This window comes from Sus scrofa, chromosome 1 (genome assembly GCF_054392235.1).
Source record: "Sus scrofa isolate SSC_HxYL_T2T_F1_AM1 chromosome 1, Sscrofa_HxYL_maternal_Yorkshire_Landrace_v2.0, whole genome shotgun sequence".
Taxonomy (NCBI): Eukaryota; Metazoa; Chordata; class Mammalia; order Artiodactyla; family Suidae; genus Sus; species Sus scrofa.
In genome coordinates, this window is record NC_139383.1 from 132,128,064 (window position 1) to 132,152,001 (window position 23,938).

General features: G+C 39.5%; 2 protein-coding genes across 5 annotated transcripts in view; one reads left to right on the forward strand and one right to left on the reverse strand.

The window, feature by feature from the left end:
* SHC4 (SHC adaptor protein 4) overlaps positions 1 to 23,938 on the forward strand; it is a 146,613-nt gene that overhangs the window by 67,287 nt on the left and 55,388 nt on the right. For all 4 annotated transcript variants that reach the window (XM_003121520.5, XM_013993029.3, XM_084970697.1 and 1 more), the window contains exons 3-4: positions 9,069 to 9,132; positions 13,309 to 13,428. In XM_003121520.5, coding sequence (XP_003121568.1) covers positions 9,069 to 9,132; positions 13,309 to 13,428 — 184 coding nt within the window. The remainder of the gene's footprint in view (positions 1 to 9,068; positions 9,133 to 13,308; positions 13,429 to 23,938) is intronic.
* Positions 18,423 to 20,117, reverse strand: EID1 (EP300 interacting inhibitor of differentiation 1). The gene has a single exon (XM_001928761.5). The coding sequence runs from the start codon at positions 20,070 to 20,072 to the stop codon at positions 19,497 to 19,499; it is 576 nt and encodes a 191-aa protein (XP_001928796.1). The 5' UTR covers positions 20,073 to 20,117; the 3' UTR covers positions 18,423 to 19,496.

Consider the following 23,938-nt stretch of genomic DNA (forward strand, 5'->3'; position numbering starts at 1 on the left):
TTCAAACATAGTATTCAACTACTAGCAAGCAGTCTGCAGAGTTTATTTTTAATTAATAGCTACTGTCACCAGCATTGTTACCATCATAAAAGTTAACATTTATTAAAGATACTACTGTTAATCCTGTTTTGCCCATGAGGATACTGAGACTTAGAGAAATTGTGAAACTCCCCTAGCAAATTCAGTTGTGGAACCAGAAACCAGGTCTGTCTGGCCCTTGTGTACTATTTCTCAATTTAACTGAGAGAATTTTAAGGAACAGAACTCAGGAAAACACTGAAAGCCAGAAGTGATAAAATCAAGAAACATCCAAACCTCAGGTTGGAATTTGGCCTGAGTTCAAGATAGCAGATCTCCTGTTTGTAAGTTCTGTCTGGAAGGACCTTCATAAAGATGCTCATAAACACATAGGTGAGGATGCCTTCTGACCTCCACTAAGGAAACAAAATTGTTCCAGACAGTGGTTCTCCAACTTCAGCACATGAGGGAATTAATCACCTGGAGTGCTTGTTAAAAGACAGAATGTTGGGCTCCACTCCCAGAGTTTTGATTTAGGAATTTGCACATCTAACAAGTTTCCAGGTGTTGGTCATGCCAGTGATCAGAGGACCACACTTTGAGAACCACAGGTGTAAGGGAACCCTATCCAGTGGTTTCAAAATGAGGTCCCCAGGTAGACTACAGCTCATATGGAAATCCCTTATTTTTGAAAAGATGATTCTCCAGAAAATCCCAAAAAGCATCCTGAGGCTGTTTATTTTTGTTTTTAAAAAGAGAAAAAGGCAAAGCCTAGGAAATGCCAGGGAGGCGAGTTTTAATTCTGATACATGTATGTGTATATATGTATAAATCTCTCTCTAGAAAAATCAATGATACAGTTCCTTTTAGGAAAAGCAAGCTAGATGGGAGCACTGAAAATTCATTAAAAACTAATCTCAGCCTGAAAGGCCAAAGGAAATGCAGGACAGTTGGCGCATCTCTCCACCTGCCAGGCAGATTGGTTCCATTTCCTATCAGTAATTTCCTTAGGAAAAGTGTGAAATTCCATTAGGCAGGCTCTGAAGCCTATACTTAAACATGAGTTGGAGTTTGTGAGGGCTGCAACTCTTCTAGGAAAATGTGCATTTTAAAGTTGTTTTGTTTTGTTTTGCTGCCCCACAGCATATGGAGGTCCAGGTCAGGGATCAGATCCAAGCCTCAGCCGTGGGATCCTTAACCTACCGTGCCAGGCTGGAGATCGAACCTGTGTCCCAGTGCTCCCAAGACACTGCTGATCCTATTGCGCCACAGTGGGAGCTCCAAATTTTTTCACATGTTTGAACAATAAGAAGGTAGATCTTTTTGATCCAGATCATCTGAGCCACTTAGGAGGATTTTCTCTGAAATTGATTTTTTTTTTTTCACTGTTAGCTGTGACAACACAGATTCTTAAAAAGGAAAGACATCCTCTAGTAAGTGTTTATGCCAAAGTAAAGGAGCATAATTCTGGCAGCAGCTCATTAGCAGGACTTAGGCTGGATCTAGAAAGAGTCTCTGGGATGGAGAGTTGATTGCAAAAGGTTTCCTGGGAAGGCTCTCAAAATCAGTGGGTGAGGGCGTGAAGGATGCAGAACTGGACATGATGGGGTGGGGGGTAGGGGGCTTAGATAGTGATGCTGGCTCAACAGAGGCCTCAGCAGGTCTAATGGGCAGAGGGCCCAGGCTGCAAATCCTGAATTGACCTCTGCCATTGTTGCCTGCTGCCTCTGGGGAGGGATGTACCTGTGGACAAGGTAAGTGCCTTGAGAAGAGGACAGAGCTGGAGAAGACAGTCAGCCCTGAACCATTAGCAGTGAACATTCCAGCAATGGGGACAATGAGTACCTCTGTTCTAAAGGAGGATCTGGGTTATATAGGGGGACAAGATCCATGCTTTGTTTCAATGACAGAGAGCTGCCTAAATATTTACATAATGAGCATTCAGTTTATCCAGGGCCACCTACTAGGTGCCATGGGGTATCTAAAGAAAATCAGATAGGCATTCTGCCTTTATAGAAACTTGGACTATCCATTACTATTTGCATAATAGACATAACTGGGCCTCTTCTACAACATACTATCTATATCATTCCACTTTTAACTGCTGAAAGTTTGCCGGGTCCTAGGCATTGTAAAAAGCAGGTTAGACCCAGTTCTCAAAGGAGATAGACATTTTAAGGATAAGGCAATAATAGTGGCTAACATGTACTGAGGCAATGTTCAAAGCACTATTATTATTTCCACTTTATAATTTTAATAAACTGAGACATAGAAAGCTTAAAGAATCTGTTCCACATCATAGCTCCTGTAGGAGACTGCTAGATTTTGAATTCTGGCTGTCCGATTGCAGAGCCCACTGAACTAGGCTTTCTTCACTTTATCATCACAGAAGAGGTATAGCTAAATTAAAGCCCTCCACTTTTCCCCTTTTAACATTTACTGTAATTTTGCACTTGTGTTTATTTCTATATTCCCCCAAATGCTTTGTACTGAATCATGCATGTGATATCATGTCACTTAATGACACTTAGTTGATATTAAAAAAAAATTCTGTTCCCTGCTCCTTCACTAAATGCTGGTAGGAAAGACAAAGAATAGAGGATGATAATGAGCAGTATGTAAAAGGAGTTCCATAATCCTTATATTTACATAGAAGACTCATCTCTTATAAAACCCAGCTTTCTGTACCAAGATACTGGGCAAATCCAAAGGACCAATAAATAATCTTTGAAAGATTAAAAGATTGTGTTCTAACAGGTTTTCTGCCATGCACAAGCTAGTAAGTGACTATGACCCCAAGGCCTCTTGTTCATTTCTGGTTCGCACCGTAAGAAGGGTCAGCAAACCATAGCCAAATCTACCTGCTATTCAATTTTGATTTTGCCACCTTTGGGCCAAGAATGAATGGTTTTTTGACTTTTTTAAACAGCTGGGAGGAAAAATCAAAAAAAGAATATTTTGTGACGTCGAAATCCTATGGGATTCACATTTGTGTCCATATGTGTTATTGTCACATAAGCAAGCCCATTCATTTACGTATCATCTGGGGCTGCTTTTCAAGCTACAGCTGGAGAGCTGAGTTGTTGCGACAGTCAGGATGGCTCAGAAAGCCTAGCATTTTCACCCTTTCTGAAAAAGGCATGCTGACCACTGCTATGGAGAGAGATTCCCAACCTGACTCTCTGTTGAAAACACTTGAGGGAGCTTTGAAACTCCCAGTCATCAGGCCCACCCTCTCGCATTAAATCAGAATGTCTGGAGACAAGTCCTAGTCATCAGGATTTATTAAAACAACACCTGCCCCCCTGGCCCCAGTGTTTCTCCAGTGTGCAGCCAAGACTGAGAACCATTACCAAGAGCCTGAAGGCATTTTGAGGTGTGGATGGACTAGGACTCTCGGCATCCTGGCTGCCAGAGGAGAGAGAATACAGGTTACTTATCACCATCCATATGTGCAGGAGGTCAAGTGAGCAGAGATGTTCAGGACCTCCAGATGCCCTCTGGGAAGGAGATCACCAGGGATAAAGGGGACAGAAGGAAGGGGACAGAGGGAAGAGGCAGGATTACACCAAATATTGATCCCAGCATATTGAGTGACTAAGTTGAATATAAATTTCCCGCAAAATGGAACATCATCAAATGTGCAGGTGGTGTAGCCTTCCCTACTGTAGCTGTTCGGAGCAGGTGACCTAATTCCTTAGCTGCCACAAACACAACATCAGGTTGAAGCTGCAGAGCACAGATCCAAGCGTCCTGTGCAGTGAGTTCAAGTTGAAGTTTTAATTGGCTGTGTGGTCTTTTCACTGATCTGCTCCAGAATCATCTCAGAGGCTGTTAAATGCAGACTTAGAGAATCAGAATCTCTAGGAAGAGTCCCAGGAATCTGCATTTTTAACCAGTTGACTCTTTAGAACTTTGCAGTTTGATCACCACTAACCTAAATGGCTATACCGGTGAATTCTTAGCAGATGTGCAGGCCAAAGTTGTTTCACCTGTGGACTCAACTCACTAGGCCAGTTACTGAGTCCTTCCAGAGGCGCAAACTCATTTTTTTTAATGGACTTACCAGATAAAATCTACAATATATATGCCAAATGGCCCATAAAAAAACCAGAGTTATATATTTTTTAAACAGTGGTAGAAGTCAACACACATTCCACTCATTGCTGTCTTGCTTAGCATTATAGATACCTTTATGGAAAACTGTTTTAAGTATCTTAAATGGTACCAAACAAATCTTCCTTTTTTTGAAGATAAGCCTAATTTTTGGAAGTAGATAAAGATCATTTGAAGTGAAATGTGGTGAAGAAAATTGGGTGATTATATTGGCTCTGTTTTGGTTTTTTAAAGCTTGAGTTTTGATTCTGAAGTGACCACATTGTATGATCGGTATACTTTTTAACTTCAAAAAACATGTCTTCATAATATTTTAGAATATTTTGTATAGAACAAAGTTGTTATAGTTTGTTCCAATGTAAAGGAGAACAGTCTTTTGGATTTACAAATTTCACTGAATTTTGTGTGAAATCAACCTCACTGCTCTATTGTCATTTCATATTTGAAGGGATGTAAGCCATCAGTTTGGGGATGTAAGCGTTTGCATTTTTTTTTCTTTTTAGGGCTGCACCTGTGGCATATGGAAGCTCCCAGACTAGGGGTTGAATCAGAGCTACAGCTGCCAGCCTATGCCACAGCTACAGCAACATGGGGTCTGAGACAAGTCTGCGACCTACACCATAGCTCACAGCAATGCCTGATACTTAACCCACTGAGGGAGGCTAGAGATCAAACCCACATCCTCATGGATAGTAGCGGTGTTCTTAACCCGCTGAGCTGCAATGGGAACTCCTTTTTGCATTTTGAAATGTGATCCTGTTATGGGAAATCCTTGTGGGGAGGGGAGAAAATCAGCACTTCATCTCTCTTTACTGGGGGAGACTTGCAGGGTAGCTGCCATCCTGGGGATAGGATGGTCCTTCACTTCCTTTAAGTGCAGTTGATGGGTCAGCCTTTGCATCAGAGCCAAAGGGCAGAATCACAGAGTAGACAGAACAACCTGTGTTTTGTGGTTGCTTGAGCTGGGTAGAATTGCAAATGTACTTTATAATCAGATTTTAAATGGAATCCAGGTTGAACCGAGTAGTAAGATAAGTCCATGTGAGAGTAAATGCTGGGGGCAGTACTGAAAGTTTTGACTTGACTATCCTGGGACCCAAAGTGCCCATTTCTAAAATGAAAGGATCTATTTTGTGGGCTGTATCCACCCTTTCAGAGTGCATGGGTGATGCCCCTTGATAATGGCACAAAGAGGGTTTGAGGCTTTCCATTTTCCACTGGTCTAGGGGCATTCACTGTATTCATTGTGTGCTTATCACCATGGAGGTAGGCTCATGTTCTAAAGTGTCCCATCTGAGGCTTGCACACATTCTTGGATGTCTTTGATTTCACCAAGTTGAATGAAATTGAACACATACATCACTGAGCCTTGATGTTCCGAAGGCAAAGATTTCAAAAAAGCAGGTACTAGTTTCCCTAGAACAATCGGAACATAATACCCCACTGCTGTGGAGTCTGAATTACTCCCAAGTCCCCTCATTCATCAGTAAGAAGGCACTTTGAGACTTTCAAGTTTGAGATATTTACATTGAGACTTGTCCCTCTGACACTGTGAACTGATTTCTTTAAGGATTCATGTTGGAGATAAAAAAGTAAGGGAAAATCCCTTATGACTTTATTTTGGCTATGTATTTTTGAATTTTATTTTGGACAGTCTCTTGCTGGGATTAAAGTTTATTCTCATTTCTGTTTGGCTGCACAAACTGGAGCCTGTGTGTGTGTGTGTGTGTGTGTGTGAGCAGGTGGGAAGAGTTGCCTTTAACTGCCATGATGGGCCCTTTGCCTGGTTTCATGTTACCCATTTTCTGGCTTATTTACTGAAGAACTGAGTTTTGACATTGACTAGAAACAATCTGTCCCACAGGTCCCCACCCTCCCTTAAATGGTCCATTCTGTCTCGATTAGGATATTGCCTTCCAAATTAAAACAAACAAACAAAAAAAACAAAGATTAGAGAACATTGTTTCCAGAGGAGCTTAACTGTTTAAGGGTTAAAAACACAGAAAAATTATAACTTAAGTACTGTAGCAGCCAGGGAGTTGATGAAGAAAGGTGGCTTTGTTTGAGTTATTAGTTTGAACTCTGTTAAGAGAGACAAAATATCTTTTTTTTTTTATATGCTTAAAAGCAAATCCTTAACTGCATTTTCATTCTCTTACATCAGCCTGCTTCTCCCCTTCCCTCTCATGTGGCAAAACAATAAACAAAGTGACCACTGTTGATGCTGTGGGGCTCTTTCTTTCTCATACGGGCTCCCAGGATGGAAAGCTTTAGCCATTTAGCCTCTGAAAAGTCCTGCTCCTCTAAGGGAGGACTTTTGCTGAATGTTTGCTCGCTAGTGAACGTCTGTGGTCCCCAGCTCCAAAAGGGTTACCATGTGCTCGAATTTGTTGCCTTTCTCCACAACGATCTTTTCTTCCCCTCAGACTAGTACCAAGAGACTAACCGTAACATTTTTAAGAACAAATGCTGAATAGCATTGAGAACTATGTCTAGATACTCATGTTGCAACAGAACAAAGGGTGGGGGAAAAATGTAATTGTAATGTATACATGTAAGGATAACCTGACCCCCTTGCTGTACAGTGGGAAAATAAAAAAAAAAAAAAGAACAAATAGTACTTTCAATGCTTTTCTGGAGTTCCAGCCACACCCTCCGACCTAAAGCATTGACTTTGCTAATCCTAAAGCATTGACTTTGCTAGTCTTCCCTGACAGGGTTTTCAGATTTGTTCACACTGATAGCAGCAAAGAAAGCAGAATTTGAGTGGTTATTTTAAAGCAGTGTTTCCTAACCTGGTATCTATGGATTCCAAAGAGTCAGGTTTTCCAGGAGTGGTGCTGAGGGGTTTGGGGTGGGGAGAGGTGGACCCTCTATGATTGAATAGAAGCATTTGTACAAATAGGCCTTTTATTGGAGAGAAACCTATGACTCTCAGGGTTCTCAAGTCAAAAAAAATTAACAACTACTTTATTTTTAATGTTTTTTCTATTATGGTAAAATACACATAACATAAAATTTACCGTCTTTTTTTTTTTTTTTTTTTTTTTTTTTTGGGTCTTTTTGCCTTTTCTAGGGCCGCTCCCACGGCATATGGAGGTTCTCAGGCTAGGGGTCCAATCAGAGCTGTAGCTGCCGGCCTACGCCAGAGCCACAGCAACGTGGGATCTGCGACCTACACCACAGGTCACGGCAACACCGGTTCGTTAACCCACTAAGCAAGGCTGCGGATCGAACCTGCATGGATGCTAGTCAGATTTGCTTCCGCTGAGCCACAACTGGAACTCCAACCTTACTTTTTGTTAAAAGACAGTGATAGTTGGATTGAGAATCAAGAAAACAATGCCTAGATAAGCACTTTATTAAACTATAGGTGTTACATAAAAGTAACAACTTCTAATAATCACTATTATTGTTACTATACTCAGTAGCATCAATGCCCATCGTTGTTTCTACTTTTATTTTAAACCATTTACAAGGAGTTTTTTAAACCCAGGTATCCCAATTGGCTCTCATAGAACAGATGATCTAATAACACCTTTCCTATAACAGCTCTTTGTTAAATACCAACAACGTAGTCAGGTGCCTGGACTGGTGATTTTGGCAACATCAGAGGCCAATTGGGATCAATTAGATGTGTCTCATCAATTCTCAACTATTCATTAAATGACTGAAAGCATCAATCAACCGGTCAAACAAAACAGCCCAATTCTGAGTTGTCCTCTTTGACTCCAGAAGACCAGGTTGGAATTCTAGAGAAACAATAAATAAAAAATTCTGAGGAAATATGCTAAACTGAAAAGCCATGCTATTCATTGTCTGCAAGTAATTATGTTGAGAACATAACTCTGCACTGCTATATTTATTATATATTATATATAGAGAGAGATATAAAATGTATATATGTCTTTAATGGATCTGCATTCCTCTTTCTGCTCCTCCCTTCCTTCGGGATCAAAAACAGCTCATAGAAGATGTTTTCATGAAATCTAATATATATAAAGACTGCAATACAATGTGTGTGTGTGTGTGTGTGAATACTGTGTACTGATTTAAACAACGATGTCCAGTGGATCCGGGAAGGAGCTTAGAGATTTCCATTTGCTTTGTGAAAAGTTTAATATGTGTGTCAAAAGCCACAAGGCAAAGGTTCAGATTACGCCCAGTGAAAGCTTGGGTGGTTATGAATGCTGAGTCCCAGAGACAAAAGCTCTTAGTTATAACTGCATTTCTGGAGAGGAGGGCGCCAGTTTGTTCACCACTTCCATTAAGGAACAACTACCTCTTTCAGCAGTGCTTTTCTCTCAGGAAGTGCAATATATAGTAAGGGCAGAAAAATAAGCAAAGGAGGAAATTTGTTATTGATTTTCTTTTCTTCTGCGAAATTACATGAAAGCTCAATGGCTTGTAGCAGCAACTTAGTCAATAAGATTCCATTTGAGACCACCTTGAAGTTCAATTCTCTCCTGATCCTTTTCAACTTCCTCTAACACTGGATTCTTTTGTTTTTAGTTGTCTTTAGTGCTGAGATACTATGAAGCTTTTTATTCCTAACAGGGCAGAGAGGATTTTGCTGAGGGTAAAACTGTGAAGGATTCCCAGGCAATAGTTTCAACCCTCCTTTTTGATTAGAAATTAACAATGCTAAGAACCAAACCTCAAAAGCTGAATAAAAAAAGAGACAAATAAGGTGAATAGAAGGATTCCTTATTGTAAAGCAATTTTTCAGTATTGGAATGTTGCTGAATTTTCTTGCATTTGAGCTGCAGAGAGACTGAGCTTGGTGTTTTGTCCCATGGGAGTGGGGAAGGGTCATTTATGTCAGACTCATCCTGGTGGGAGTGTGCATTTTGGCCATGATACTTGCTAACATTTATTGAACATTTACTGTGTGTTTGATGGTAGCTGAGCCTTTATATGGTTTTGTTCTGTAGGGAAGCAATAAGTCGCCTGTGTGAAGCTGTTCCTGGGGCAAATGGAGCCATTAAAAAGCGAAAGGTAAATATTGACGTGGTTTTCTTGTTTTATGTTACCCTAACTATGGGAAAGATAGTATCAAAAGAGTTGTTGGTTCATTCCACCGCATGACCCAAGGTCCAGAATAGCCTCGAGTAGTTGGCATGATATCAGAGATGCACTCAACGTTGTTCTTGTTCCTCACATTTTTCCGGCTTGCCAGACAGTCTGAAATGGCGATGCCTGGAGTGACAGAGTGGAGAAAGCACCCGGCTCTTTTCAAGTCAGACAATCTGGTTGCAGGGCTGGGTCTTTACTTGCCTTTGAGCATATCTCATCTCTCCAAGACTCCGTTTTTGTTCCTGTAAAGTTAAGTTGTTGAACCAGATGAGCAATGTTGATACCTTCCCGTTTCATTACTTTATAATGCGTGCATTCTGCATTTTTAGCATTTTAGACTTTTAAGACTCTTTGGTCTATTTTCAAATGGAAACATAGGTGCTGGTAGAGGTGGGATAATACACGAGAAGAAAGAGCTTTCCATGCTGAAAGAATGCACAAGATTTGATGTTAGACTTGAATTTAAATGCTGCCTTTGCCACCAACTAACTATGTGATCTTGGACAAGTCATTTCACCTTTTGGGCTCTTGATTTCCTCATCTGTAAGATGGGAGAAAATAGCGCTTACTTAAAAAAATTTTTTTTCCACATCTTTTTTAAAAGTAATTTTTATTGTTTTCCATTATAGCCAGTTTACAGTGTTCTGTCAGTTTTCTACTATACAGCAAGATGACCCAGTCACACATAAATATATTAATTCTTTTTCTTACATTATCCTCCATTATGTCCCATCATAAGTGACTAGATATACTTCCCAGTGCTACACAGCAGGATCTCATTGCTTATCCATTCCAAAGGCAACAGTTTTCATCTATTAACCCCAAATTCCCAGTCCATCCCCAACCCTCTCCCTCCCCTTGGCAACCACAAGTCTGTTTTCCAAGTCCATGAGTTTCTTTTCTGTGGAAAGGTTCATTTGTGCCATATATTAGATTCCAGATATAAATGATATCATATAGTATTTGCCTTTCTCTTTCTGACTTACTTCACTTAGTATGAGAGTCTCCAGTTCCATCCATGTTGCTGCAAATGGCATTATTTTGATCTTTTTTATGGCTGAGTAATATTCCATTATGTATATATGCCACATCTTCTTAATCCATTCATCTGTCATGGACATTTAGGTTGTTTCCATGTCTTGGCTAATAGCACTTACTTTATAGAATTGTGTAAGAATAAATGAAATGATGTGTACAAAGTGCCTGATGCAGTGCCTAGCTTACATTAGGCTTTAAATGATAATGGTAGTATTTTTGCTATTGAGCTATTAACCCTAGAACATTTAGTTGGTTTGAAAAGTCCAAAGGGGAGGTACAAAGTCTCTTAAGATAACTGTATAAATTGTAGACTTGTAGGCCATTTAAGAGGAGAGGAATTTTTAGAGATCTTCTGGTCTAACCCTCTCACTTTGCCAGCTGCTCAACTGTGGCTCAGAGAAGGGACTTACCTTGAGTCACTAGGTCAGTGCTGATTAGCGCCAGCTGTAGAAGTCAGGTCTTCAGAGTCCCAGTTTACTGCTCTATTTCTGTACCACCTTGACTTATTTTTTATTGTTGTTCATTATTTTGCACAGGGTTGAACCCATTGTCACCCAGAGTGACTCAAATGAGCCACATGGTATGGGAAACTGATAAATAGCCCTTGAATTCTAGAATTCTATTAGAACTCCCCATTTCTAGTTTCTTCTATGGAACCCTTCGTCTCTCTGTAGCCTCTGGCCTCCTTTTGCCTTCTCATAACCTCTGTGAATAGGATATTCCAACTGGATGATCCCAACAAATAGGCTTATTCACTTAAGACTTTCTCATTTCAGGAGTAGTGGGTGTTCACACTCCAAAACAAAATAAAACAATGGCAACCAGGCTCTCATCTTATCAGAAATTACACATGTAAAGAAAACAAGAAATTTTTGAGTTAATTTCCTTTGATAGCTACCATTTATTGAGTACTTATTACATGCCAGGGACTCTTCCATGCACTTTATAGTCTTTCTATTCTTCTTCCTCCTAATCTGAAAAATTGTAGTAAAATACATATTAAACTTATCATAGTAATAACCATTTTTTTCCTGAAGATTTTTTCTTTTTTAGGGCTGCACCCATGGCATATGGAAGTCCATAGCCTAGGGATCGAATCAGAGCTATAGCTGCTGGCTTATACCACAGCTCAGTGGTGGATCCCCAACCCACTGAGGAGGCCAGGGATGGAACCTGCACCCTCATGTATACCAGTTTCCAGTGCCCACGACAGGAACTCCCCGTTGTAACCATTTTTAAGTGTATAGTTCAGTGATATTAAGTACATTTATATTGTTGTTCAATCATCACCCCATCTATCCCCATAACTCTTTTTTAAAAAAGACATTTATTTGAAGAACAGAATATGCTTAGAATTATTTGCTTCTAAAAAGCTCATTTCCCCTAAGCCCTAACTTTGTAATTTCGCATTAAGCAATGAAGTTATTTCACACAATCTAGTTAAGAAAATTAATGGGAGTAGCCCCATAACTCTTTTTATCTTGCAAAACAGAAAGTCTATACCCTTTAGACAATAACTTCTCATTCCTGCCCTCTCTTCAGCCCTTGACAACCACCATTCTGCTTTCTGTCTCTATGATTTTTCCTATTCTGAGTACCTCATATAAGTGGAATCCTATAGTATTTGTCTTATTGAGACTGGCTTATTTCACATTACTTCACATAATGTCCTCAAGGTTCATCCATGCTGTAGCATATGTCAAAAATTCCCTTCCTTGTTAAGACTGAATAATATTTAATTGTGTGTATATATATCACATTTTTCTCATCTATTCACTTGTTGATGGACACTTGGGTTACTTCCATGTTTTAACTGTTGTGAATAATGCTTCTGTGAACATGGATATACAAGTATCTCTTCAAATCCTTACCTTCAATTCTTTTGCATATATAACAAGAAGTTGAATTGTTGGATGATATGGTAGTTCTATTTTTAATTTTCTGGGGAACTACCATACTGTTATCCTTGGTAGTTTTACCATTGTACTTTCCTATCAATAGTGTACACGTGTTTCACTTTCTCCATATCCTTGCCAACAATTATTTTTTCCTTCCTCCCTTTCTTCTTTCCTTCTTCCCTCTCCCCCTCACCTGTTTTGACTAGTTATAGGTCTATCCAGACTGTCTGTTTCATGATTTAGTTTTGGTAGGTATTCTGTTTCTAGAAATTTGTTCATTTTATCTAGGTAATCCAATTTGTTGACATACTAATTTGACTCTTCTTTTTTTTGTTAGCTTTTCTAGCTAAAGGCTTGTCATTTTTTTGTTGATCTTTTCAAAGAACCAACTTTTGGTTTCATTGATTTCCTCTACTGATTTTCTAGTCTCTGTATCATTTATCTCTGCTCTAATCTTTATTATTTATTTCCTTCTACTAGCTTTGGGTTTAATTTGTTAATTTTTTTGAGTTCCTTAAACTCTAAAGTTTAGATTGTTGATTTTTCTCTTTTTGTGTATGTTTATAGCTATAAATTATAGTCTTATAGCTATAAAAGCATCACTTACACTGTATCTCTTAAGTTTTGGTATATTGTGTTTTTTGCAACCTTTAATTTTTTATTTTTTGGCCCTGTCCACAGCATGTGAATTTCCTGGGTCAGGAATTGAACCCATACCATAGCAGCGATCCAGGTGACAACACTGGATCCTTAGCCTGCTGTGGCACAAGCAATCTCCTTGTACTCTTTTAATCATCACAAGAAACCTAGATAGCAACTTTTTTTCATACTTGTGGTATTCAAAAGGAGTTGAGAATTAAGCTAGTCCAAACTCTCATGGGAATTCCTTTTATATAAAGCAAGCTCCTATTCCTAACATTTTGGGAGAGTAGAAAGTATTGGGAAAGGTTTGAGGGCTCAAATTTCACACCTACTTACTCAAGGATTTGCTGCATTCCAATTTTTTTTTAAAGTTTTTAGGTAAAAAAGGATTCCATCTCATTTGATTTATTTAAAGTAGAGAGGAAGAATGTGGGCCTTGGCTCATTTTTAACATTTAAAAAACATCAATATTTGTTCTGTAACAAACATAACTTAGAGTGTTGTTTTGTTATTTTTAAAGCCTCCAGCTAAGTTCCTATCAACAGTTCTGGGCAAAAGTAATCTTCAGTTTTCGGGAATGAATATAAAACTGACCATCTCCACATGCAGCCTCACATTGATGAATCTTGACAACCAACAGGTAAGATCATGAATGTCATTTATAGTTTAACATATCTATTTTTCTAGAACAGCCTGAGCACAATAAAGAGAATAAAGTTTCAGACAGTATGCCTAAAACTTAGCAAGACATGAGAGAAAAAAAAAATCTGGCAAGGATTTATGCATAACAACAATTAGATCAACAGTATTACTAATCCATCACTGGCATATTTAACTGCCTGCATACTTGTGCTACCTAATTGGCTTTGTAATAAGAATGAAGGTGCAAAGAACATGGTAAATATACCATTTGGAATATCCTTGAGTCAGTCATTCATTACTTTCCACCACCCTTCCCTAAAGGAAAAGCAATTCATGGAGTTCCCGTCGTGGCGCAGTGGTTAATGAATCCAACTAGGAACCATGAGGTTGCGGGTTCGATCCCTGGCCTTGCTCCGTGTGTTAGGGATGCAGTGTTGCCGTGAGCTGTGGTGTAGGTCGCAGATGCAGCTCAGATTCCGCATTGCTGTGGCTCTGGCGTAGGCCAGCGGCTACAGCTCCGATTTGACCCCTAGCCTGGGAACCTCCATATGCCTCAGGAACGGCCCGAGAAATGGCAAAAAGACAAAAAAAAAAAAAAAAAGAAGGAAAAGCAATTCTGTTGTCAGAATTAACAGACTCTGTGTTGGACTGGGAATGCAGATGAAGGACAGAGGGAAGGGTGATGTTAGGGTTAATGTTCTAGCTAACAAATTTAAGCAGAAAACATTTTCTCCCAACCATTAAGGCCAAAAAGCCTTCTCAATGTTATTGTATAAACAGTTTTTTCATCTTTGATGATTTATGATGCTATAGAGTGCCCCAGTTCTGTGAACTTTCTTTCTCAAAGAACAGCATTACTGAAGTAAATATAAAAGATATACAGGCAGGGAGTTCCTGTTGTGGCTCAGTGGAAATGAATTTGACTAGTATCCATGAGCATGTGGGTTATATCCCTGGCCTCACCCAGTGGGTCTGGGATCCAGGGTTGCCATGAGTGAGCTGTGGTGTAGGTTGCAGATGTGGCTCGGATCCCGTGTTGCTGTGGCTGTGGTATAGGCTGGCAGCCGTAGGTCCGATTTTGCCCCTAGCCTGAGAACTTCCATATGTGGTATGGCCCTAAAAAAGAAAAGAAAAAAAAAAAGATATACAGGCATTGGGCTAAATGTGTACTTTAAACGAGGACACTCTCTTAAATAATTTTTTAAACTAAATTCCTTATATCAGATTATTTATGTATATTAGAGTATAATTTGTCTTGGTCTGATTGCAGTGATCTGAGGTTCTTGATATTTAATGTTTTACCATATGGAGTGCTGTTCCACTCATGGAAGGTTTAGTGTGTACTTGGCAGTGATAAAACACTAAGAGGCTTTGAGGTCCCATGTAGGTTGGAAACCTGGCTTTGCCACTAATAAGCAAGTTACCCTTACACTCAGTTTTCTTCATCAGTGAAATGAGAATTATAGTTCTTATTCATAGACTTTCTGAGAAGATGGATTTAACAATAGTAGGTGTCTCACAGGGTTATTTAGAAGATTAGGTAAAGTCATAGATGTAAATCACTCAGCACAGTGCTGGTCCCATGTTACCTATTATTGTTATTTACTCAAATTTTCTTCCTTGAGGCTTTTTCATATACTGTAAAATACTTAGCAGGGAAAGCATATTGTGGTATGTAAAATTATAAAATTGTCAGTTACAGGGCGTTCCCATCATGGCTCAGTGGAAACGAATCTGACTAGCATCTATGAAGACTCAGGTTCCATCCTTGGCCTCACTTAGTGGGTTAAAGATCCAGTGTTGCCATGAGCTGTGGTGGTCGCAGATGTGGCTCAGATATGGCGTTGCTGTGGCTGTTGGTGTAGGCCAGAGGCTACAGCTCCGATTCGATCCGTAGCCTGGGAACATCCATATGCTATGGGTATGGCCCTAAAAAGACCAAAAAAAAAAAAAATTTGTCAGTTACATATAAGTAGTTATATATATTTTGACTTCCTTTTTTTCTTTTGGTACAAAAGATTCACTTGTGGTTTTGAGGGCTGCTTTCTTTTCCAAATTCAAAAGCAGAATAAAATACACTGCTTACACAGTAGTATAAAACACCATAGAGGGAAATATTTAATATGAAACAGTTTAAAATAGATTCCTGTCTGGCCTAGTCATGATTGGTTTTCCAAGAGAGGTGATGGCATTGATGTAATGACAGCAGAACATTTGGGGCTGTACTTAGAAGATGCAGCCTATCTGGGTGGAAGGTGGAACATCCATTATCTTTCAGATGCTTTGAGCTCAAGACATTTGTGTACATAGGACTTATTTTTATTTTTTCACACATGTGAGTGGTACCAGGCATGTTTAATGCTTGTAGTTGAAAGAGTTCATTTAGTATAGGAGCCCTAGATTTAGCTCAGGGTTTTGTAGATAGGAAGAGTAGGTGAACCAGAGCCATCACGGTGAGAGTTTTATGTGCAAAATCCAGTAAGAATTTTTAAAAAAATGGCTCTTTCCAGGGGGTAACTGAAGTGAATGGGGAATTTAGGAAAAATAGGATTGTGTTTTATGTATGTAGGGGGCATAATTTATTCTTAGCATCTCTTCTCTCCTCCCCCCCTCCTTTTCCAGGCCAATGCAATTAGAGCTGTTTTTCCACACATCCCTGATCTTTCAGGCAAATAGAAGGAGGGTCACTGGGCATGGGTGGCTTCCACCAGTAATTAGAGCAAAGAGGTGCTTTTGGGGTGGCTCACATCTTTTTTGCCCTGTGGTATGGAATGGCTTGAGTTCAACCCTCTGCCAGAGTGGGGACCAAAGTTAGGATCTCACTGATATCAGCCTTAGAGTCTGATTATTAAAAATAATTTTGATGGAGTTCCCATCGTGGCACAGCGGAAAGGAATCCGACTAGGAACCACGGGGTTGTGGGTTCGGTCCCTGGCCTTGCTTAGTGGGTTAAGGATCCGGTGTTGCTGTGAGCTGTGGTGCAGTTCGCAGGTGCAGCTCGGATCCTGTGTTGCTGTGGCTGTGGCTGTGGCTGGCAGCTGTAGCTCCAATTCGACCCCTAGCCTGGAAACCTCCATATGCCTCGGGTGCAGCCCTAAAAAATAAATAAATAAATAAAATTTTTTTAATTAGTCTGCGGACTAGGGGAAATGGCCACATTAAAAAGATGTGCCATTCTGGATGTTAAACTCTGGCTGTTTATATATCCCAACAAAAGGGCAATTAAGATGTTCCAGGTATAGAGGCAGCAGAGAAGTGACCTTAGGGATGTAGCATGAGAAAAATGACTTATTAGTAAATGCTCCTTAAAGAAAACTACCTTTGAAGTTCTAAGATAAATACAAATAATGCCCCCCACCGTAACTTCTAAGATGGTTCACACTGGGAGTTTTGTTGCCTCTCTCTAGATTATGAGATGCTGGTCTTTAATTAAGAAATTAAGGAGTTCCCACTGTGGCTCAGTGGAAATGAATCTGATTAGTATCCATGAGAATGCAGTTTGGAACCCTGGCCTTGCTCAGTGCGTTAAGGATCCCACTTTGCTATGGCTGTGGCTGGCAGCTACAGCTCATATTTGACCCATAGCTTTGAACCTCCATGTGCTACAGGTACAGCCCTTGAAAAATAAAAAAAGAAATTAAAACTATAAGCATAAGCTAAACAAAACAGATCTGTGTTCTTGAGGGCAGCCAATGTGGGCCATTTGATTTAAGCAAATATTTATAGTAAATGTGCATAGACCACAAAAGCTGTCTCCAGATCACACTACACACTCATGAATTTCTCTGAGTTCTCTCTCATCATTCCACATCCCACCCTCTCCCCCCATCAAAGAACCAGGATTAGAATTTCCCCAGAACTCTCTTCTTTAGTTTATCTATTTATATATAGATATGTATATCTTCATTAAATCCTCAGTTTGTAAGTTCCATCCAGTTATTCTTGTTCTTAGTTTGGGATCCTGAGGCAGAGAGATTAATTTACTCAGTTGCAGAGCTAGTAAGGATTGGAAGACAGATTTGAATCTGTGTATAACTGTTAACATTGAAAAATATTACCATTTTTTATCTTTGGTAAATATTAACAAGTGTTAATTTCAGTGATCACTCAGGTTACTGCCTATTTTTAAGACCAACAAACCAATCATCAGAGGAGTGAGTTGCAGAGTCTAGGTCTTTCTCCCCTAAATAAGCCTTCAAACCCAACAGGGAGTGGTCCCCCCCACCCCCTTCCTCCCGACTCAGTCTCTAAGAGAAACAGAGGAACACTTCCCAGTTTGTACATGTTTTTTCTGAACCTATTTCCTGGCATCTTTATCTGGAGGTAAATGCAACTAGTCAGTTCATGTGTACTCAACCCATTTTATGCTTTTTCCAGCGTACTGTTAATTCATATCCCACAAGCAATTATCTCCCCAAACTCTTAAGACTGCATCTACAAGCAGTGTCAATATGTAATGAAAGTAAGCCATGGGAGAAGTAGTAAAGACATTTGAGTGCCACAGTTTAACCTCTTTCCCCACCTCTGCTCCCATGCTAGTGTTTGAATTATGATCATCCTTACTTGCTAGTTCTGTAATTTACAGAGAAGAATCCCCTTCCCTGAAAGACAGGATAACTGTAACATAAGTAGGCTCTGAGTGGTCGTGTTGTATTGGCTGTGTCCTTTACTGCCATAATGGAGCAAAAACATCTGGTACTTTTTCACTGGGCACAGCCTTCTGACTGCTATTCACATAGAACTTCAGCAATATGCTTATTGATTTGGTAGGTTGTCCCAGGTTGGTCAATTCTCTTATGGGAATTTACTAAGTTTAATTTCCACCAATTAATTTGTAAATCAGGTATGTGAAGCTAGAGAACTTTCCCTTTTTGTTTTTTTTTTAGTGGTTAAATTTAAATCATAAAGTGGTTGCGCCCATACATTAAAGTAGTATATAATACAATAAAAGTAGAATTAGAGAAAGTATGTATGCAATACCATTAGACAAAATACACAGAACAAGAAATTTTTATTATCTGGAATGCTGGTGCATAACCAATAACAAGCTTAATTAGAGGAGGAGACAGAGGAAAAACTTCAGATACTGAGGTGAATTTCTGGGCAGGTTTAAAACCCTTAAGGGCTGACAGCATAATTGTTCATAAAGTCTTTTGTAGATGTAGGGCTCTCCTTTTACTTGACAGTTTTCAGTTAACAGTTCTTATATTATGAAGTTCAACCAAAGTCTTTTGCCTGTAAAGTTACATGAAAAACAAAGAGCAAGTAAAACAGAAAATTTCTCTAGTATATAAAGATGTTAGTTTTCTTTGTACTTTGACATTCTTAGTTTGAAACTTTATTAAGGACGTCTTAATTTTTGACTTTTAAAAATGGTCAAGACGGTAAATTTTCTTGAATTCAAGATTACAGTAGTGTTATAAATGATCAAGATATATGTACAAACAATATCTCAGATGCTCTTGGAAACACGCTTTAAGATATAGCACACATGATACACATTTCTTTGGAGGCTCGATTATTCTTTTGCAATACTGAAGAATACTCAATTTACCTTTCGCTAAAAATTTAGCCTTTGGATAATAACTACAGCTTGGCTTAGATGAATCACAAAATGACATCTTCAGTATGCTTTCAGTCCAAATAACTCAGACATGTGGTGTCCAAAGTTGGATAAATTAGTTACTTTTTCTCATATGATTAACATCAGTGGGCTCTTGTACCGGCCATGTGTCTTGGTTTTTCTTGCAAAGCCATCCGGAAATGTGAAAGATACTTTCCCAAATGCAAGGAAATTAATCTAGATCAGTAACAGAGTCAAAGCCACAAGTGTTTCACGACATTCTTGAAAACAGGTTTCAACAGTACTGAGATCCTTTTCCTTTAACAATTTTCTTCCTTTCCCATAACTGTGAAGTCACTTTCCTAGTCTACACTGCCCCCCCCCCCCCATTTTTTCTTTTGGATCAAGTGTTTCATTGGCACGGAACTATTCGGAATGAACCCAAGAGACTGGAATGTTGTTGGGTCTCTCCTCAAGTAGTTTCCTCCTCTCTTCACAGCATACTACTCTCTATCAATAATCTCATCACAGCCGAGTTCTTCGGTCAGACGATTGACAACCATAAGTGAAAAAAGCTCCTCGATAAAAGCCAACTGATCGAACGGGGTCTTCTCATAATGCATCTGAAATCCGCCCCCCAGAGCTGCTTCTCTCGCTCTGGAGGTCCTCAGAAACATCTTGTTGGCTTCTTCCAGGGCCGCTGAGACTCTGTAGCCCGCACCACTCAGCTGCTCCTCTTCCGGATAGTCGTAGTCGTCCTCCCAGTCATCAAATTCCTCGCCCTCGTCCTCGCTCTCGAAATCAGGGCCCGCGATCTGGCCCGGGCGCTCCCCAGGGTTGGGCCGGTTAGCGAGGCCTCGCTGCCCCTGCGGCTCCGCCATTGGCTGGGCCACCTCCTCCTCCATTGGGCCTTCCTCCTCCAGCTGTGGCGGGGCCCCGGAGCGGGAGGGGTTCGGGGACGGCCCCCGGCTCCCGCTGCCTACCTCCATTTGCGGAAGGTCGCTCTCGCCGGGCATCACATCCATCTGCAGGTCATTGCTCTCCTCATAAAGCTCGGACAGCTCGTGCATTTCCGACATTGTGCAATCGGCTAGACCTCTCGCCAAGCGTTTTCTGCAAGATCTGGGCTACGCGGCCGCGCGGTTGTGCGCTTGCGCACACGCCGTGGGCTTGCGTGACCTTGAGCGTGTGCGCGACCCCCAGAAATCGCCTCCTGCTTGGCGCGCTGCTCAGTCGGCAACCGCTAGCTGTTCGCTCCTGGGGACTTACGGGACCTTGGTCCTTTCAGACTAAATACACTTACAAACGAGAGCATTGCTTAGCCCCTGCCTTACTTAGTCATTCTGCTTCTGATGCTGTAATCTTGAAAACACTTTACACATCTTCTGTAACACCCCTTAACCCTCCTCCTCCATCGCCTTCCTCCTTCCTCCCTCCGCTTTTCGCTCCTCCTCCTTCCCCCATCCCCAGGCAATCACATCTTCTCCTAGGTTTTAACTACTTTTTTCTAGGCGCAAATGACTGCTAAATCTGCACCTCCAAAGCAAAAGATGTTCTGAACCACAGAGCAATATATTAAGAATTGATCCATCCATCTCTAATATTAAAAAAAAGTTAAATGAACAAATAAGCATATTAAAGGTGTTCTACAAAGAAAAAATAAATAGAAGAAATACTTGCTCCTGTTTCTTTTTGCAGGAGACATAACCTTACACTGTTAGCAATTCGGTGTATATTCTTTAAATTCCCTCCCCCCCTTTCTTTGCATTTACGTGGATCTCTCTATTGTCTTCTGGAAAAGTCTTTTTTTTTTTTTTTCTTTTTACATATCTTAACATAATTGTCTTCAACTTTCAAAACAAGGAAACGAAAAAGCCCTCAGCAATGTCTTGAAGATTTAGCAGTGTTAGTGTCCACAGACATGTGTTTTTCCTAGTATGCTACTTGTATAGCAATGTTGCAAATGACCTAACAATGCACAAATAATTTTATAATTTTTGATATTTAAAATTATGGGTAAAAAAAAAAAAAGAAAAAACTATGGGTAAATGAACATCCCCAAATGACAATATTTCTCTCAAATGAAAACCTAGAAGTGCAAAGGTGAAATTGTAGGGTATTCATCCTTTAGTTTTAATAAATGTCAAATTGCTCTTCAAAGTTGCTGTGCAAATTTAGGCTCTAGCCAGCCATATTTGAGAATATCCACACCCTTGCCACACATTATTTTGTTGATTGTTAACAATTTTATCACTTAAAGGTGTATTATTTTATTTTTCATAGTCTTATTACTTGGAAATTATCTTTCAATATGTTTAGTGAACCTATGTATTACTTCTGAAAATTAAATGGTCTTATTTTAGGTTTGTTTATTTTTCTTATTGATGTAGGAATTTCTTATAAACTGAGTGTATGAATACTTTGTTTCACATGTTGCAAACATTTTCTCCCTGCCTCTTGTTTCTTGTTTCAAGGGTCTTTTAAAAAATGTTTTATTGAAGCATAGTTGATATATAATGTTGTGTTAATTTCTGCTGTATAGCACAGTGGTTCAATTGTACATATAAACATATCCTTTCTTTTTCAGATTCTTTTCCCATATAGGTTATCACAGAATATTGAGTAGAGTTCCCTGTGCTATACAGCAGGTCTCCAGTGACCATCCATTTCATATACAATTGTGTCCATATGCCAATCCCAAACCACCAATCCATCCCTCCCCCCATCTTTCCCCTTTGGTAACTATAACTGTTTTCGAAGTCTGTGAGTTTGTTTCTGTTTTGTAAATAAGCTCATTTTTTATCATTTTTTTAGAGTTCATATATATAAGTGATATCATATGTTTGTCTTTCTCTGTCTAACTTACCTCTGTATGATAATCTCTAGTATCATCCACGTTGCTGCAAATGGCATTATTTCATTCTTTTTTATATCTGAGTAATATTCTATTGTATCTTTATTCATTCATCTGGCAGTAGACATCTAGGTTGCTTTCATGTCTTGGCTATTGTGAATAGTTCCGCTATGAACATTGGGAAGCATGTTGCCCAGGAGTGGGATTACTGGGTCATATATTAGTTTTAATTTTAGTTTTTTGAGGAACCTCCATGCTGTATTCCATAGTGGTTGTACCAGTTTATATTCTCAGGGCTCTTTTCTTACATAAAAGTTTAAAAGTGAATTTTCATGTAATCAAATTTAAGGATTTCTTTCCTGTATGTCTTATTTCTTTCTATTTACCTATCTCAAAGGTCATAAGCATAATCTTTTATCTGTCTTCTAACAAAAGACCTTTGTATAAATCCTTTATGGATCAAACATTTATTTATATAAATAATATGAGGATAGGCTTTATTTATATATGTTTTCCATGTATGTAGCTAATTCAGCTAACTGCACTAATTTAACCATTTGTCCTTTTTTCTGCTCTTTGGTGCCACATTTATCATAGACTAAAAGACCACAAAAGTGTGAATCTGTTTTTAGACTTTGCACACTAATGAATTTCTATAGTTTTATGTCTTGCTAATGAGGAAAATCTTATCTCTTTGTTCTTTAAAACACTGCCTCAGATCTTTTTGCACATTTATTCTTTCATGTGAATTTTACAAGTAGTTTGAAAAGTTCCCTGAATGACATTGGTGGAATTTTCATTGGAATGCATGGAATTTATAGATTAGTTTTGGGGGAGAATTGACATATTTATAATACTGTCTTTCATCCATAAAGGTGATATATGTCTTTCTTCTTGCTCAGGTCCTCCTTATATGCTTCAATGAAGTTTTCCAAAAAGTCTTATGTGATTCTCATTAGTTTTATACTTTGGTTCTCTTGTAAAATGTACCTCCCCAAATATTGACTATTGCTGATATATGGAATAACATTGATCTTTGCATATTGACTTTGTTTTTACTAATCACCTTTAACTGAAATAGAAGTAACAGAAAGCATAAATATAAAAAAGTGTACAAATCATGATGGTATATCTTGATTATCACAAAATGAACATATTTGTGTAACTTCAACTCAGATCAAGGAACACCATTTTCAGGATCCCAGAAAACCACTTCCTTTCTCTTCCTTTGTCCCAAAAGTCACCACTGTCCTGATTTCAACCAGAATGAAATAATTTTGCCTGTTTTTGAACTTTCTATTAGTTTAACTATGCAGTATACAATCTTGTGCCTAGCTATTTTTGCCCAAGAAATATGTTGTTGCTCTGTAGTAATCCATTGTTTGATCATCATTGGGGTTATAATGAATGAGGCAATAATCAGCTTTCTTGAGAAGCTCTTTTGTATTTACACAACCTTTTGGGCCACACCCACAGCACATGGAGGGCCCCAGGCTAGGGGTCAAATCAGAGCTACAGCTGCCAGCCTGCACCACAGCCACAGCCATGCCAGATCTGAGCCGTGTCTGTGACCTACACCACAGCTCACGTCAACGCCAGATCCTTAACCACTGAGGAAGGCCAAGGATCAAACCCTCAACCTCATAGTTCCTAGTCGAATTCATTTCTGCTGCACCACAGGGATGGTCATCTTATATAAGCTCCCTTGCTTGGTCATCTTATATTAGCAGCTTTAGTAGATTCTGTTAAGCAAATCTGAAGACGGAATTAGCCAATTGGTGCATAAGTTTTGTTTTTCTAAAGATGAACTCTCTGGGAATTCCTGCCGTGGCTCGGTGGTTAACAAACCTTACTAGCATCTATGAGGACGTGGGTTCCATCCCTGGCCTTGTTCAGTGGGTTGAGGATCCGGCATTGCCGTGAGCTGTGGTGAAGGTCGCAGACACAACTCAGATGCCAAGTTGCTGTAGCTCTGGTGTAGGCCGGCGGCTGCAGCTCTGATTGGACCCCTAGCCTGGAACCTCCATATGCCACAGGTGCAGCCCTAAAAAGACAAAAACAAACAAACGAAAAAAATAAACTCTCTTCTTT

Coding starts and splice junctions, on each gene's coding strand:
- EID1 (XM_001928761.5), bottom strand. CDS start 20,072: ATGTCGGAAATGCACGAGCTGTCCGAGCTTTATGAGGAGAGCAATGAC.